Genomic DNA, 17640 nt, shown 5'->3' on the forward strand with positions numbered 1-17640 from the left:
CACCTAGGTGCTTAAGCTTCCTAACCTACACCGCACAGACTCCTGGGAATGTAGTGGGTGTAACTTTCCAGGAGTCTGTGCACTCCCCAGTCTCGAAGAATCATGTGACTTGGACAGTACAGGTGCTGAAACCTGATCTGAAACCTATTACACTGCTTGTGCAGCACTGAGCATGTGCGAGATCTGCAAGGCTAAAATCCAGGAAGTCATACAGTCTGGCTTCATGATGCCCACACTTAAGATGGCCCCAGTCAATTTCTATTTTATAAAGTGTCTAAATGCTGTAACAACCTATCAAACACAGGGTAGGGAAAGCAGCACAAGGAGTTAAATAGGTGTTACAGTGCAAGAAGTCACACTAATAGGAGAGCAGACTGAAAGATGAGCTCAGCTTGACTGTCCAGTCACAGGGTGGGGAGGAGACCTGTGATAAAAGTCTGGTCTTTTCCCCTGCTAGATAGGACCATGCTGCAGGACAGATTTAAAAGTCTCAGGACTAGGTGGATAAAATACAAAACTGTTGGCAGGGTAAAGACCTCTCATATATATATTGATTTTGTGCATTTAGCTTTTGCCTCAAGTTCAGCTTTAAGTACGCAGTTGGTGTCAATGATTCCACCTGCCAATGACTTTGTTATTAGTATATTTTTGTGTAGCCATTTGTCTACTTTAGGAAACCCTTGCCACACACTATAAAATGTTTAGCTCATCTGCCTTTCTGCACTGCAGCCAAAGCAAAACATCTTAATCAAGACTAAGGCCCCATTCACACCTGAGCATAGCGTTTTCAGGCAGAAAGTCGCGATTTTGTACAGGTCAAAAGGTCACCAATGTAAAAAGCAGAAAAACGCCCAAATCTACCTAAAAAAAAAGTCCCAGAACTTGTTTGAGCTTCAGGCGTTTTGGAGTGGAGATGTGAACCATCTCTAAGCTTCAGGCTTCAAGCTGCAAAACACTCAGGTGTGAATGGGGTCTAAGGCTCCATTCACACTTGGGCGATTTGAATCTCTGGCGGAATCCCCACGATTCAGAATCGCGGCAAATGGCAATCCTGATGCCATTTTTTTTTTACAGGCACCCCAAACGTGGTGCAATTTTGCTGCGATTGTCGCACTACAAATTGTGGAAAAATCTTGCGGGAAGTGTGTCGCCCAAAAGAAGTTCTAGAACTTCTTTTGGGCAACACGAGTCCCCGCGATTTGTCGTGCGACAATGTGTAGGGTGCCATTGAGAAATAATGGCATTGAAAACACGTCTGTGTGTGGCGGGTAAACAAAGAAAACCCCCACAAACTCCAAGCATTGATTATGCAGGAATGGGCTGCCATCAGTCAGGTTGTGGCCCCGATGTTGATTGACAGCTTGCCGGGCGAATTGCAGAGGTCTTGAAAAAGGGTCAATACTGCAAATATGAACTCTTTTCATAAACTTGATGTAATTGTCAATAACTTGCAATTGTACATCAGTATACCACAGTAACATCTGACAAAAAGATCTAAAAACACTGAAGTAGCAGACTTTGTGAAAATGATGATTTGCGTCATTCTCAAAACGTTTGGCCATGGCTGTATGTGCCATCTCTTCTAATCAGCAAGCTCCATTTGTTACATTCACAGCACTGTGTAATGTAGTAAAAGCTGAGTGAAAGCACAAGTGATTTGGCCCATCAGTGTCAAAACCCAGCCTGCCGCTTGATACAGTGGGGTCGATTTACGAAGACAAATCCACTGTGCACTAAAAGTGCAGTCGCTGTAGATCTGAAGGGAAGATCTAAAATGAGGGGAAGCTCTGCTGATTTCTATCACCCAATTGTTTGTACAAGCAAAAATGCTGTTTTTTATTGTCCCCCCAAATCTATAGCGATTGCACTTCCAAGTGTCCTTGTAGTGCACAGTGGATTTGCCTTTAGTAAATAACCTGCTGTGTATTTCAGCTTGTCATAAATCTTGACAGGTTATTGGCAGCATTGGCCCAGATTCAGTAAGCAATTGCGCCTGCTTAACCATAGTTACGCAGCGCAATTGCTGATTTGCGCCGGCGTAACGAGTTCTCCTGATTCAGAGAACTCGTTACGCCGACTGCAGCCTAAAATCTGCGTGGCTATAAGGCCTAATTTAAATGATTCCCGCCCCCGGCGGGATCATTTACATTGCGCGCGCTTACGCCGGGCAATTTTGCCGGCGCGCCCTCGCAATTTACGGAGCTACCGCTCCGTGAATCGAGGGCAGCGCAAAATATTTGCGGGGGCGCAGGGCAAAATCGTTGCCCTGCGCCTCCGCAAATAGAGCGCAGATCTCTTTGAATCCGGGCCATTGTTTATTACAATTATTTAAAATTGTGTATATATATGTGTATATACTAATAGCTAAATTAAATTGTTATCTCTAAATCTTCCCACACCTATACGTTTAAGGTTAGTCTGTTTTTCAAAAACTATAACGAGTACTACTTACACAATAGGAACACACATGCAGACCACACTACTCCACAACTAAAAGTTGAGTCCAGTTATCTTTTATTAGGGCAAGTTTTTATATATATATATGTACAGTCATGTGACATCCATGTATAACTATATACATTGTCTTCAATAGGAACAGAGTCCTTTATGCTGAAGTGTCAAAGAGCCTTTCGATCATATCACCAACATGCTCCACTGAATATTTGATATATTTATCTGGGTTCTTAGTAAAGCTGACACCTGTTCCGTATCTGCAGAAACAAAAAGTAAAAGGTATTAAGAGATTTTAGCTCCTAGGCGTGTAGGGAAGACAGACTATACAGTATTAAAACCGATAATTGATATTAAGCTATTAAGCACCGGATCCCTGCATATTTATTATTATCATACAATGGTATTGGGATATAATAAAAAAGAAAGATAGAGCGGGACTTTAAATGAAGCATGTGCAGGGATCAGATTACAATGGATAGGGGGAAAATAATAAATCTGGAATAAGTTATTAATTTCAAGACTTTCAAATAATGCACCGTCCATGACTATATTGCATTATTAAAGAAATTTGGTAAACATATATATATATATATATATATATATATACTTGACAGAAAAAGCTGGGGTATTTAATATATTGGGATATAGTTTATACACAAGTGTATATTAATGTAAAGCATTAGAGCATTGATGACCAATTATCTTGGTCATCAATGAAATTACGTTTTCAGCATTGCATACAATAACCTTGACATGTCGGTATAGGTTGAAACATTAAAACCTCCCCATTCATGGATCGAAATTTGTTCGGTTCAGCAGAAATTTCGATCCATGTATGTATGTATGTATGTATGGAAAGCATGTATGTATGAAAAACCCCAAATCCACAATCTCAGAAACTCACTCAGGCAAACATTGCCAGCACGGGACTCCAGATGAGGAGGTAAGGGGCTGCTCTGTGCAATGTCGTCTCACAGAGTAGGGAAATATAAACCTCTATTTTATTTTACACCGCTTCTCCAGTGATCTCCACCAGCTTCTGGGTCTCGTGCTGAGGGGCTTGCCTTATGCACTATAAATGCTTTGCACTTTTTAAATGAATGCAACATGTTCCCTGACTGGAAGAAGTGGTGTGGTGAAGTCATGCTCTCTACTTCTTCCAATCAGAGAAAGCATTGCATTCACTCAGAAAAGGCAATCTCTTAATGGCACCACCTATGTTTAGAATGCATCAGGCCAGGCGCTCAGCACAGAACACAGAAGTAATGATATATACATAATTACATAGGATACGTATGTACATACATATCCCCCCATACATTACATACGTTCCTGTTCATGAGAAGCTGATCTATAAATTGATATTTGATGAATGTGATTGTTGGTATAATATTTTCACTCAATCAGCTCTGATCAGTGTATTTTGATGGAGGGGTTAGTCCCGCTGTCAGAATGCAATGACACAGCCAGGGGGATTTCCCCATCCACCTCTAATATGTGAATGGGGAAAGGAGTTCAGTTTTTTCCAGCTTTACAGGTGAAACCCCAAAAAATTGAATATCGTGCAAAAGTTCATTTATTTCACTAATACAACATAAAAATGTAAACTAATATATGAGAGAGACTCATTACATGCAAAGCAAGATAGTTCAAGCCGTGATTTGTCACAATTGTGGCGATTATGGCTTACAGCTCATGAAAACCCTAAATCCACAATCTCAGAAAATTAGAATATTACATGCAATCAATAAAACAAGGATTGTACATAGAACAATATCGGACCTCTGAAAAGTATAAGCATGCATATGTACTTAGTACTTAAAAAGAAAAGTATATTAGGACTTTCAATGAGGCAGTGGCTACTAATAGGTCACTGTCTCCATCCCTGGTAGTTGTATATAGGAGGGAGGAGAAAGAAAAATGGGAGGGAAGAGGGTAGGACGTGTAGTAACGTTTAAACAAAGTAACCTTGGGACTGTAAGGCCCCTTTCAGACGAACGACAGTTTTGCCGCAGCTAAAAGCATGTTTATGTTTTGCTGGAATTCAAGACTCCAGGCACAGCGGTATGCTGCATTTGTACAGTGCTTTTAGCTGCAGTTGCGTTTAGCCTCGGCAGGATATTGAACGGGGATCCGACTTGGATCCCTGCCAATACCAAGCACTGCGTTTGATATGACTCTTGAGGGGGAACTCCACGCCAAATTTCAAATAAAAAACCGGCATGGGTTCCCCCTACAGGAGCATACCAGGCCCTTGGATCTGCTATGGATTTTAAGGAGACACCCCGTACGCCGAAAAAACAGCGTGGGGTTCCCCCCAAAATCCATACCAGACCCGTATTCGAGCAGCAGCCCGGCCGGTCAGGAAAGGGGTGGGGACGAGCGAGCCCTCAACATGGGGGGGGTAGGGTAGGTGCACCTGTCCCCATGTTGATGAGGACAGGGCCTCTTCCCGACAACCCTGGCTGTTGGTTGTCGGGGTCTGCGGGAGGGAAGCTTATCGGAATCCGGGAGCCCCCAGACCCGGCCCCCCACCCTACGTGAATGAGTATGGGGTACATCGTACCCCTAGCCATTCACCTGGCGGAAAAAAAATATGTAAAAAAAAAAACACTACAAAGGGTTATTAAAGTAATTAAATAGTCAGCTCCGGTGCCCCCCCTTCTCTTCTTTAGCTCTTTTACGAGGGGGGACTGCTTCTTCGATGTCTTCTGGGGGGGGGGAGGAATGTGTCTTCACCGCTGTCTGGTTCTCTTCCGCCAGGTGGGGGTGCTTTCTTCTTAAGCTCTTTTACAGCGGCCCCCCTCCCGGGCTTCTTCTTCGACGTCTTCGGCGGGGGATGCCCAGGGTTCTGTCGCCTTCTGCCTTCTTCTTCGATGTTGACACGTCACTTCCTTCCACTGTAATGCCATGTGCACCGATTTATATAGGCCTCTTATGACGTCACAGTCCCATCATGCTCCGTGCACCCGGAGCTCACCTGTGGAAGGAAGCATGAAGTGAAATCTCCTGGCAGATGGCTACGTTGACCCCGGACTTAATGAAGCACAGTGGACCAACACCAGCAGATGACATGGCTCCTCAAATCAACACAGACTGTGGAAACTTCACACTGGACTTCAAGCATCTTGCAGTGTGTGCCTCTCCATTCTTCCTCCAGACTCTGGGTCCTTGGTTTGCAAATGAGAGACAAAATTTGCTCTCATCAGAAAAGAGGACTTTGGACCCCTGAGCAACAGACCAGGTCTGTTTTTCTGTAGCCCAGGTAAGACGCTTCTGACGTTGTTTGTTGTTCAGGAGGCTTGACAAGATGAATACGACATTTGAAGCCCATGTCCAGGATACATCTGTGTGTGGTGGCTCTTGATGCACTGACTCCAGCCTCAGTCCACTCCTTGTGAATGTCCCCAACACTTTTGAATGGCCTTTTCCTGACAATCCTCTCCAGGCTGCGATCATCCCTGCTGCTCGTGCACCTTTTTCTTCCACACTTTTCTCTTCCACATAACTTTCTATTAATGTGCTTTGATACAGCACTTTGGGAACTTCCAACTTCTTCTGCAATTACCTTTCGAGGCTTTCCTTCCTTGTGGAGGGGGTCAGTGATGGTTTTCTGCACAACTGTCAGGTCAGCAGTCTTTCCCATGATTGCGATTCCTACTGAACCAGACTGAGAGACCATTTAAAGCAGACCTGGGCAAACTACGGCCCGCGGGCCGTATACGGCCCGGCGGACCTTTTAATCCGGCCCACCCCCACCACCGCAACCTACTGTTATCACCGCGGCGGGGAACATAACAGACAGCGTTCGTTTGAACAGCTGTTTTCCCCGCCGCGCATAGACACTCCCCCTTGGACGGATCTGTCCAATCGCGAGCAAGGGGGAGTCACATAGACACTCCCCCTTGCTCGCGATTGGACAGATCCGTCCAAGGGGGAGTGTCTATGCGCAGCGGGGAAAACAGCTGTTCAAACGAACGCTGTCTGTTATGTTCCCCGCCGCGGTGATAACAGTAGGCAGGGCCGGGAGGGGTCACTGTGCCCATCACACGCAGCCACTTGTGCCAACACATGCACCCACTTGTGCCAACACATGCAGCCACTTGTGCCAACACACGCAGCCACTTCGCCACCATAAATTGTCGCCACTGTGCCAATCACACGCAGCCACTGTGCCAATCACACTCAGCCACTGTGCCCATCACACGCAGCCACTTGTGCCAACACATGCAGCCACTTGTGCCAACACACGCAGCCACTTGTGCCAACACACGCAGCCACTTCGCCACCATAAATTGTCGCCACTGTGCCAATCACACGCAGCCACTGTGCCAATCACACGCAGCCACTGTGCCAATCACACGCAGCCACTGTGCCAATCACACGCAGCCACTGTGCCAATCACACGCAGCCACTGTGCCAATCATACGCAGCCACTGTGCCAATCACACGCAGCCACTGTGCCCATCTAACGCAGCCACTGTGCCAATCACACTCAGCCACTGTGCAATCAATTGTTGCCACTGTTCCCAAAGACAGCCACTGTGCCAATCACATGCAGCCACTGTGCCCAACACACGCAGCCACTGTGCCAATCACACGCAGCCACTGTGCCAATCACATGCAGCCACTGTGCCAATCACATGCAGCCACTGTGCCCATCAAACGCAGCCACTGTGCCAATCACACGCAGCCACTGTGCCAATAACACGCAGCCACTCTGCCCATCAAACGCAGCCACTGTGCCATCACATGCAGCCACTGTGCCAACACACGCAGTCACTGTGCCATCAATTGTTGCCACTGTGCCCATCAAACGCAACCACTGTGCCATCACACGCAGCCACTGTTTAATCAATTGTTATTGATTAAACAGTGGCTGCCTGTCCCCAGCCTCTGTCCCCCTCCTGTGTCATGTCCCCAGCCTCTGTCCCCCTCCTGTGCCATGTCCCCAGCGTCTGTCCCCCTCCTGTGCCATGTCCCCAGCGTCTGTCCCCCTCCTGTGTCATGTCCCCAGCGTCTGTCCCCCTCCTGTGTCATGTCCCCAGCGTCTGTCCCCCTCCTGTGTCATGTCCCCAGCGTCTGTCCCCCTCCTGTGTCATGTCCCCAGCGTCTGTCCCCCTCCTGTGTCATGTCCCCAGCGTCTGTCTCCCTCCTGTGTCATGTCCCCAGCGTCTGTCCCCCTCCTGTGTCATGTCCCCAGCGTCTGTCCCCCTCCTGTGTCATGTCCCCAGCCTCTGTCCCCCTCCTGTTTCATGTCCCCAGCCTCTGTCCCCCTCCTGTGTCATGTCCCCAGCCTCTGTCCCCCCCTGTGCCATGTCCCCAGACTCTGTCCCCCTCCTGTGCCATGTCCCCAGCCTCTGTCCCCCTCCTGTGCCATGTCCCCAGCCTCTGTCCCCCTCCTGTGCCATGTCCCCAGCCTCTGTCCCCCTCCTGTGTCATGTCCCCAGCCTCTGTCCCCCTCCTGTGTCATGTCCCCAGCCTCTGTCCCCCTCCTGTGTCATGTCCCCAGCCTCTGTCCCCCTCCTGTGCCATGTCCCCAGCCTCTGTCCCCCTCCTGTGCCATGTCCCCAGCCTCTGTCCCCCTCCTGTGTCATGTCCCCAGCCTCTGTCCCCCTCCTGTGCCATGTCCCCAGCCTCTGTCCCCCATTTTTCCAACAATGATATTTACTGCTTTTTTTAAAGAAATACAATTGATTTTATGCAGTATTGAGTTTAGCCTTTTGGCCCTCCAAAATATTTTTAGTTTCTCATGTGGCCCCATCGAAAAAATAATTGCCCACCCCTGATTTAAAGGCTCAGAAACCCTTTGCCGTTTTTATGGCTCAATTAGCTGATTAGAGTGGGACACTTTGAGCTTAGAATATTGCACCTTTTCACAATACAGTGGAACCTCGGTTTACGAGTAATTCAGTTAACAAGCTTTTTGAAAGACAAGCAACTTTTTTAAAATAATTCTGACTCGGTTTGCGAGTGTTGTCCTGCAAAACGAGCAGAATTCAAGCTAATGGGGCATGCAGTACAGCATTTGGCTGGGGTGGGGTGGCGCCAGAGCTGAGCAGAGCCAAACGTCACCGATCGCAGCTGATCGGAAATACATGAAAAGACCAGAGGACAGCTCGGCTGATATCGGCAAATCTCAGGAAAGAAGTCTTTCCGAGGTCAGCCAAAGTGTCCTTGGGTACATAATTACATAGGTCCAAGCTGGAACAATGTAATCATGTATAAAAAAAATCATACCTGGAATTCAGTTTTAAGACAGCAGAGTAATCTGCAGACACAATGAATGTGTATGAGTAAATCTAATATGGTATGAAGTAAGTAAATACGACTGCCCTATATACAAACTATAATGTGGAGATGGGTTTTAACATGATCTTTAAAGTGTTTCTAAATTCATGATGTGGTGGCTGCATTAGATTTATTTTATTAGGCTTGTATCTGATGATTGTGTCAGTAACACACTTCCTGTACTAGAGTGACAATGCATACTCACTGTACTGCATCTATAGAGAAGCAGCATTGTCACCCTAGGTGCTCTGGGAACAGTGTTATTCATAAGACTGCAGCACAGGTAGAGCACACAACAAGTTATAAACTCACTGGACTTCTGGCAGGATCAACAGGCATTTGTTTGACTTATCCAAAAGATATAACAAAACGCTTTCAATTAGGGGTGCAACGGATCGTCATTGATCCGTGATCCGAACCGAAAAAGATTGATCCGAACCGCACACACGTGATCCGAGGATTGTTTTCTAAAACAAAAATAATAATAATAATTTGCGCATGTTCAGTCCACACACAGCGTGGTCATGGCGAACGGAGGAGCTTGAATGCCCCGCGTCATTTAAATCCCCTGTATGGTAGCATTTTGTCTTCCATGTCAAATATAATGATGAAGAAAAGTGGATAAAACCGTGACGGTGTGTAGGCACTGTGGCACAAGAATGCCATATGACAGTGGGAACACATCAAGTATTGTCACTAGGGGTGCAACTGATCCGTATGGATCAGCACCTTCGGGTCGGGACACACGGCGATCCACAGGCCTCCCGGTCCATAGGAAAGGCCGCGGGTTCGGCCTAGCTATCGAATCGGCGGCCATCGAGGTCCACCCGGCGCGGGGGATGCAGGCTGCTCCTCGGAAGTTTGTGGGCACTTGAGCTCAATATGTCATTGACTCCTAACAGCCCAGCGATGAGCTCCATGCTGCACCTTGAGGAATCCACACGGGGAGCCGCTGCCGCCGCCGCACCCGCCGTCCTGCTGCTTGCCAGAGAAGAGAGAGGAGGCAATCGGGGGGATCTGTATGGACTGAGCACGTAGGGGGGATTTTCACTAGACACTCAGCCGCCGATCAATGACACAAAAGGGATCTGATGATTGGGATAGTTCAGGTCACAGTAGGGAACTGGTGACACCACTTTCGTACATGGGGCTGCGACTTCCACTTGGCTGCACATATAAGTATTGCGAGATCCAGTTATTTCAACACAAAACAGAGCTTATACGCTTAAATACAGTATTTGTAAATCTGACGGACTGTTTAAATGTGAAAATCAGAGGTGTTCTGTCATATTAGCAATAAACGGTCCGTCGGATTTCCAAACACTGTATTTAAGCACATAAGCTCCGTTTTGTGTTGAGAAGAACTGTGAAATCTAAAACTCTGGTGGGTGTAACAAGATTTGTCTTTTTTTTTTTTTTGCTGATCCGAAAATGATCCGATCCGTGACTCCTGATCCGAGGATCGATCCGATCCGTGAGTTTTTTGATCCGTTGCACCCCTACTTTCAATGGTATATGTAACACACCAAAATACAGCAAATAAAGCAAGTTCACTTTTGGAGTTTTCATACACTTTAAGACAAATTGAGGTGTTATTTTACAGCAAGCTGTAAATCTGTATCTAAAATTTTTGGGGAAATTGTATATTTACTTTTAGGTATCGTTGACATAAGTGTAACAAGAGGATACACCCGTGTCAGCGCTGTGTTTGTCTGCAGGGGGATGCACATGTGTTCTGTGCATCCCCGTGCAGGCAGTCCCAATCATGTCAATTGGGACGCAGTGGCTGCACGGACACAGCCATGCCCGTGCGAGTCCCCAAACTCACACTGTTTGTTTTCGAGGCTGTGCATCCACACAGCTATCAAATTGGGAGTAGCGCCTGTGTCCTTACAACTGCTACGTCCTAACTGACATCAATTGAATTGTCTGCACATTTTACCCAGCAGTTGGATTTTGTGGGCTGGGGATGTCATTCAAGTATTCATTTTATTATGTATCAATATATTTTTGTATCTATCCACGATTACCATTTCTTCTTTTCTTCAGGTTGAATTTGAACATTTCAACCCATTCCTAAAGGAGGAATAAGCTCATTGCCTTTTGGATTTGTGAAGGGAAAGATTGAATTTAATTTTGTTGCGGTTTTATAAATGGTTCAATAAAAGGGGAGATTCCAGTCTTATTAGAAATTTAAACACGTTTATAAACCGAGTATCATAGATACTGTGTTAAAGTTTATGGCCCGGATTCAGAGAGATCGGCGCATCTTTAGATAGGCGTAGCACATCTCATATGCGCTACGGCCGTCGTAACATTGAGAGGCAAGTACAGTATTCACCAAGCACTTGCTCCGATATGTACGCCGGCGTAACGTAAATGGGCCAGCGTAATTCAAAGTAGCAAGGCAGTCGGCGTGTTGTATTATAATTAACTGTGACCCCCATGTAAATGCATGGTCGAACGAACGGCGCATGCGCACGCATGCTCAGAATCACGTCGCAAATACTCCCTAAGATACGTTGGCTCAATGCTTTAGACGTGAACGTAACCTACGCCCAGCCACATTCACGTACGACTTACGCAAACCACGTAAAATACGACGCTGTTCCCGCGCCCATACCGTAACATGACTTACCCCTGCTTTACGAGGTGTAAAGTTACACCGGACGTACTCCTTACGCAAACGGCATAGCTAATTTCGACGGCGCAAGTATGTTCGTGAATCGGCGTATCTAGCTCATTTACATATTCAACACGTTAATCTACGGAAGTGCCCCTAACGGGCAGCATAAATATGCACCCAAGATACGACGGCGTAGGAGACTTACGTCAGTCGTATCTTGGCATAGTTCAGGCGTATCTGCTTTCCTGAATAAGCGTATAGATACGACGGCGCACATTCGGACTTACGACGGCGTATCTGGAGATACGTCGTCGTAAGTCCTTTCTGAATCCAGGCCTATATATATATATATATATATATATATATATATATATATACATATATATATATACACAGTATATATATATATATAATATATAAAAATAAGCCATACAACATATAAAAAAACAACACGAAAGGAAAACAAGTCGATCAAAAAGCCCATTATAAGCGCCTAACTCACTTGTGTAGAAAGGCCCCATACACCTCCTGCACGATGGTCTTCTGAGCCTGGCGTATCCGTTCACGCTGTCTCTTGTCTGGAATAGCCCAAGACTTTTGGATCTTGCAGATCTCCTCCAGACCTTCGTTAAACCCCTTAAAGATTTTAAGTTAAGAACAAAAAATTAAAGCCACATACTGCTGGAATAGATAATTTAACATAAATGAACTCTGTTATGACTATGGAGGTTGTCATTGATGAACTCTCTTTTGCAGAATGCTAGTTCCCTGGCTGTCATGCTGATGCTTTGGCTTCAGTGTTGTCCGAGTAGCTGACCTAGAACAAGTATAGAGATAAGGAGCTCTGACACTTTCTGACACTCATTTACAGCATGCTTATTCCAGGTATGTTATTCAAAATGACTTAAAGCATACCTTCACCCTTATTTTATTCCTTCTCCAATGTTAACTATTTGGCCCCATACACACCATAGAATCCATCCACAGATAAATCCCAGCAAATGGGTTTCAGCGGATAGATCCTATGGTGTGTACACGCCAGCGGATCTTTATCCGCGGATATATCTCCCCTGGGATGGATTCCAGCAGATCGGATATTCGCTGAGATGCAGAACAAATCCATCTGCTGGAATCCATCCCAACGGATGGATCCGCTGGTCTGTACAGACTCACCGAATCCATCCGTCCGAAGGGATCCCCCGCATGCGTCGCAATGATTCAACGCATGGGTGGAATTCCTTATATGACAGCGTCGCGCACGTCGCCGCGTCATAATCGCGGCGACGGCGCGACACGTCATCGCCAGAGGATTTCGGCACGGATTTCAATGCGATGGTGAGTACACTCCATCGCATTAAAATCTGCTGAAATCCTCGAGAGGATTTATCCGCGGATAAATACTCCCGTGTGTATGGGGCCTTACTCTTTTCTTTAACAAAATGTGTTTTTTTGTTTTGTTTTTTTAAACCCTTCCACCCACTTTCAAATTTTTTGCCTAGATAAAAATGATACAGTAGGTCCCACCCACTGACTCCTGGGATATCAGCATCAAATATTCCAGGAGTCTTTGGGCATTGTTTATCACAACTTGTTAACAAAAGGGTTCCCGCTCACATGTGATCTCGCTGCGCCTCTTGGCTAAGGGGAAGCCAGGAGCTCCTGGAACTGATGGGAGCTGGCTTCAGTTAACCTTAATACAAATGTTGTGCCATACAAGGGTGAGTGATCACAACATGAGGGACAAAAATATAAAAAAAGGTACAAGTGCAGAATCGATAGCATAAGGTAAACTACCAGTAGACAGCAATAGTAAAGAAAGTGCGTATTGTAAATTTGGCTATTGGGGTAAAGTTCCTGTTTAAGTCACACAAGGCAAGAAATATGGGACTTTCAGAAGGCAGCCCCATACTCCTCTTAGGACAGAATCACTTTAAAATCCAATTGAAATCGCATAAACAAATGAGTCAAAAGAGGGTCAACGACAGCTGCAGAGCTGAAGGTGTGCTTCTGTGTGTCTATGTAAATCCAGGAAGTGAACAGGCAGCAGCTTTAGCTGCCCACAGTTAAAATGGTTGCAGCCAGACTTAGTGGAGGGAGATTTTTGCAGCATATTTGGCACATACAGAATCACAGTATATATAAAATAACATGCAAAATGGTTGGAGGGAAGCTCCAGAATGGCACAGATGTTTTTACTACAAATAATGTGAGTAGACTGCAGTTCCTCTTTAACCACTTAAGCCCCGGACCTTTAGGCAGCTAAATGCCCAGGCCAGGTTTTGCGATTTGGCACTGCATCGCTTTAACAGACAATTGCGCAGTCGTGCGACGTGGCTCCCAAACAAAATTGGCGTCCTTTTTCCACCACAAATAGAGTTCTTTTGGTGGTATTTGATCACCTCTGCGGTTTTTATTTTTTGCGCTATAAACAAAAATAGAGCGACAATTTTGAAAAAAAATCAATATTTTTTACTTTTTGCTATAATAAATATCCCCAAAAACATATATATATATAGAAAAAAAAAATTTCCTCAGTTTAGGCCGATACGTATTCTTCTACCTATTTTTGGTAAAAAAAAAATCGCAATAAGTGTTTATCGATTGGTTTGCGCAAAATGTATAGCGTTTACAAAATAGGGGATAGTTTTATTGCATTTTTATTAATTTTTATTTTTTTACTACTATTGGTGGCGATCAGCGATTTTTTTCGTGACTGCGACATTATGGCGGACACTTCGGACAATTTTTTACACATTTTTGGGACCATTGTAATTTTCACAGCAAAAAATGCATTTAAATTGCATTGTTTATTGTGAAAATGACAGTTGCAGTTTGGGAGTTAACCACAGGGGGCGCTGTAGGAGTTAGGGTTCACCTAGTGTGTTTACAACTGTAGGGGGGTGTGGCTGTAGGACTGACGTCATCGATCGAGTCTCCCTATAAAAGGGATCACTCGATCGATACGCCGCCACAGTGAAGCACGGGGAAGCCGTGTTTACATACGGCTCTCCCCGTTCTTCAGCTCCGGGGAGCGATCGCGACGGAGCGGCTATAAACGAATAGCCGCGCCGTCGTCCAGGATCGCTCCCTGAGGTAAGCCGCCTGCAGCGGGGGGGGTCCCGATCGGACCCCCCACCCGCTAGAAGGCAAGGACGTATATATAGGCCCATCTGCCTGTACGTGCCATTCTGTGGACGTAAATAGGCGTGCGTTAAGTGGTTAATGCATTCCCTGTATGAAGGTAACAAACCTACTAGATCTTCCTCTAAGGCCCCGTACAGACGACCAAACATGTCTGCTGAAACTGGTCTGCGGGCCAGTTTCAGCAGACATGTTCGGTCGTGTGTAGGCCCGAGCGTGCAGGATTCCAGCAAACATTTGCCCGCCGGGCCTTTTCCCAGCGGACAAATATTCCTGGACTTGTTTTAAAACAGTCCGCTGGAATCCTGCCCGCTCGGACATGTTCGGTCGTCTGTACAGAATTACTTTGACGCATGCGTGGAAGCATTTAACTGGCAGGCCCGCCCACGTCGCCGCGTCATTGTCGCGGCGACACCGCGTCATCGACGCGGCGACACCGCGGACACGCCCCGCGTATAGTTTACGCGCGGCTTTCTGTACGATGGTTAGTACAGCCATCGTACAGAAAGCCCCGGGCAGACATGTACGGTGAAAGCGGTCCGGCGGACCGGTTTCATCGTACATGTTTGCTGGTGTGTACACGGCCTCACCCTCACCATTGGGTCCTGCTGCAGTGAGGAGGGGGCTAGAGGTGGGTCTGAGCTGTGCTGTGTGTGTTACCAGATGCACACAGCCCGGCCTGGGAGTGAGCCCATCCACCATAGGAAGCAGCTTTCTATGGGGGCAAAGAGAGCGCTGGGACGGGACCCCAGAAGAGGAGGTTCCGGGCCACTCCATGCAATGGTATTGCAGCAGGTAAGTATAACACGGACAGTATAACATGTTTGTGATGTAAAAAAATATATATATGCCTTAACAATTGCTTTAATTTACCTTAAAACGTTCTTTTATGATCTGCCGCTCCTTGTCTTTTAGCTACAATAGGTAAGAAAGTAGAGTAATACGTTCAGAATTTTACAGGTAAAAAGAATCAAATGAGATGCATCTTGGTAAGCAGTCACCTTGGCTCCCTGAAGTGCTGGCATGTTCTTGTCACTAACATAGTCAATTACTTTTAACCAACTAAAAAGAAGGGAAAAAAAATAACACGTTAGTACTGGCCAACACAGCTGGGCCAAATCTACATTACAATCACTCACCATATTGGGAGATACACTACATGGCCAAAAGTACGTGAACATCTCCAAACTTACTGAAGGGTAAGGGCATGCGTTTTCTACAACTGTGCACTTCTAATCTTCTGACAACAGTTTAGGTTAGGCCCTTTTGTGTTCCAGCATGAACGTGCCCCTTTGCAGAAAGCCAGCGCCATAAAGACATGTAGCCAGATTCAGGTAGAGTTACGCCGGCGTATCAGTAGATACGCCGCCGTAACTCAAATATACGACGGCGCAGATTCAAAGTGTCTTCTCAAATTGAGATACACCGAAATCTAGCTAAGATACGACCGCCGGCGCAGTCGTATCTTAGCTGTCTATTTACGCCGGCCGCTAGGGGCGTGTATGCTGATTTACACCTAGAATGTGTAAATCAGCAAGATACGCCTATTCACGAACGTACGCTTGTCCGTCGCAGTAAAGATACGCCGTTTACGTAAGGCGTTTTCAGGCCTAAAGATATTCCACCAAAAAGATGGCGCAGTCAATGTTAAGTATGGACGTCGGAACCGCGTCGAATTTAAAATTTTTTACGTCGTTTACGCAAGTCGTCCGTGAATGGGGCTGGGCGTAATTTACGTTCACGTCGAAACCATTAAGTCTTTGGGGCGTAATTTGGAGCATGCGCACTGGGATACGTCCACGGACGGCGCATGCGGCGTTCGTTCAAAACATCATTTACGCAGGGGGCCATACTTTATTTGCATAAAACATGCCCACCTCTTCACAATTTGAATTGGGCGAGCTTACGCTTAGGACGCAAGTGCTTTGTGAATACAGCAAGTGCCTCTCTAACTTACGGCGGCATAGCGTATATGAGATACGCTATGCCTGCCTAACGTTAGGCACTTCTTCCCGAATCCAGCTAATGGTCACTTACAGTTTGTATACCACTCCAGACCCCCCATCAGGTCACAGGTGCCTCCAGGATCCATCACTCCCCTCTAGACTCAGTAGCACATGCACTTCAGGCTAAAATGAACTTTACTGCTAAAGTTCCAATGTTCCAGCATTAACACTGTCACTGCAACTCAGATGTGTTTCACCCTGCAGTGGAGTTTAATGAGAAAGCTCTATGAATAAACTGCACTAGGGGGTGAAACGCGTCAGTGGAAGGAGTGGGTTGGAGTGTCATGCTGTTCATGCTGCAACTTAAACAATAACGTTTTCAGTCTTAAGCTGAACAGGGTGTGTACTTGCATGTGCTACATGTCCACAAAGATATGAGGAGTTTAGTCTGGTCTGGCCTCAACCCCACTAAACACTTGTATAACTAATTGGAATGCCGACTGCGAGCCAGGCCTTCTCATCCAACATCTGTACCTGACCTCAAATGTTGTTTAGGTTAAAATGAGAACCCAAATTCCAACATGCACAGTTCATCCCCTCCCTTACTTGGTACACCCTTAACCAATATATTTCTGGTAACAAAACACACTTAGGCTCGGATTCACGTAGAATCGCGTATCTTTGTGCGGGCGTAACGTATCCTATTTACGTTACGCCTCCGCAACTTTTACAGGCAAGTGCCGTATTCTCAAACGAAAGTTGCGGCGGCGTAGAGTAAATAGGCCGGCATAAGCCCGCCTAATTCAAATGTGGTAGATGTGGGCGTGTGTTATGTAAATTTTATGTGACCCCCGCGTAAATGACGATTTTTACGAACGGTGCATGCGCCGTCCGTGAAAGTATCCCAGTGCGCATGCTCCAAATTAACCCGCAAGAAGCCAATGCTTTCGACGTGAACGTAAATGATGCCCAGCCCTATTCGCGAACGACTTACGCAAACGACGTAAAATGTTCAAAATTTGACGCGGGAACGACGTCCTTACTTAACATTGGTACGCCTCATATAGCAGATGTAACTTTACACCGGGAAAAGCCTAACGTAAACGGCGTATCTGTACTGCGTCGGCCGGGCGTACGTTCGTGAATTGGCGTATCTAGATATATCTAGATATAGATATATCT

The 17640-nt window shown here is 46.1% G+C and overlaps 1 protein-coding gene across 11 annotated transcripts in view; it reads right to left on the reverse strand.

Moving 5' to 3' along the window:
- Positions 1-2497: 2497 nt before the first annotated feature.
- The window catches only part of LOC120918448 (exocyst complex component 7-like), a 93974-nt gene continuing 78831 nt past the window's right edge, over positions 2498-17640 (reverse strand). For all 11 annotated transcript variants that reach the window (XM_040330024.1, XM_040330020.1, XM_040330022.1 and 8 more), the window contains 4 exons: positions 15514-15574; positions 15386-15427; positions 11874-12007; positions 2498-2711 (listed from right to left, as the gene is read on the reverse strand). In XM_040330024.1, coding sequence (XP_040185958.1) covers positions 2606-2711; positions 11874-12007; positions 15386-15427; positions 15514-15574 — 343 coding nt within the window. In that variant the 3' untranslated portion in view covers positions 2498-2605. The remainder of the gene's footprint in view (positions 2712-11873; positions 12008-15385; positions 15428-15513; positions 15575-17640) is intronic.

Source organism: Rana temporaria, chromosome 12 (assembly GCF_905171775.1).
Source record: "Rana temporaria chromosome 12, aRanTem1.1, whole genome shotgun sequence".
Classification (NCBI taxonomy): Eukaryota; Metazoa; Chordata; class Amphibia; order Anura; family Ranidae; genus Rana; species Rana temporaria.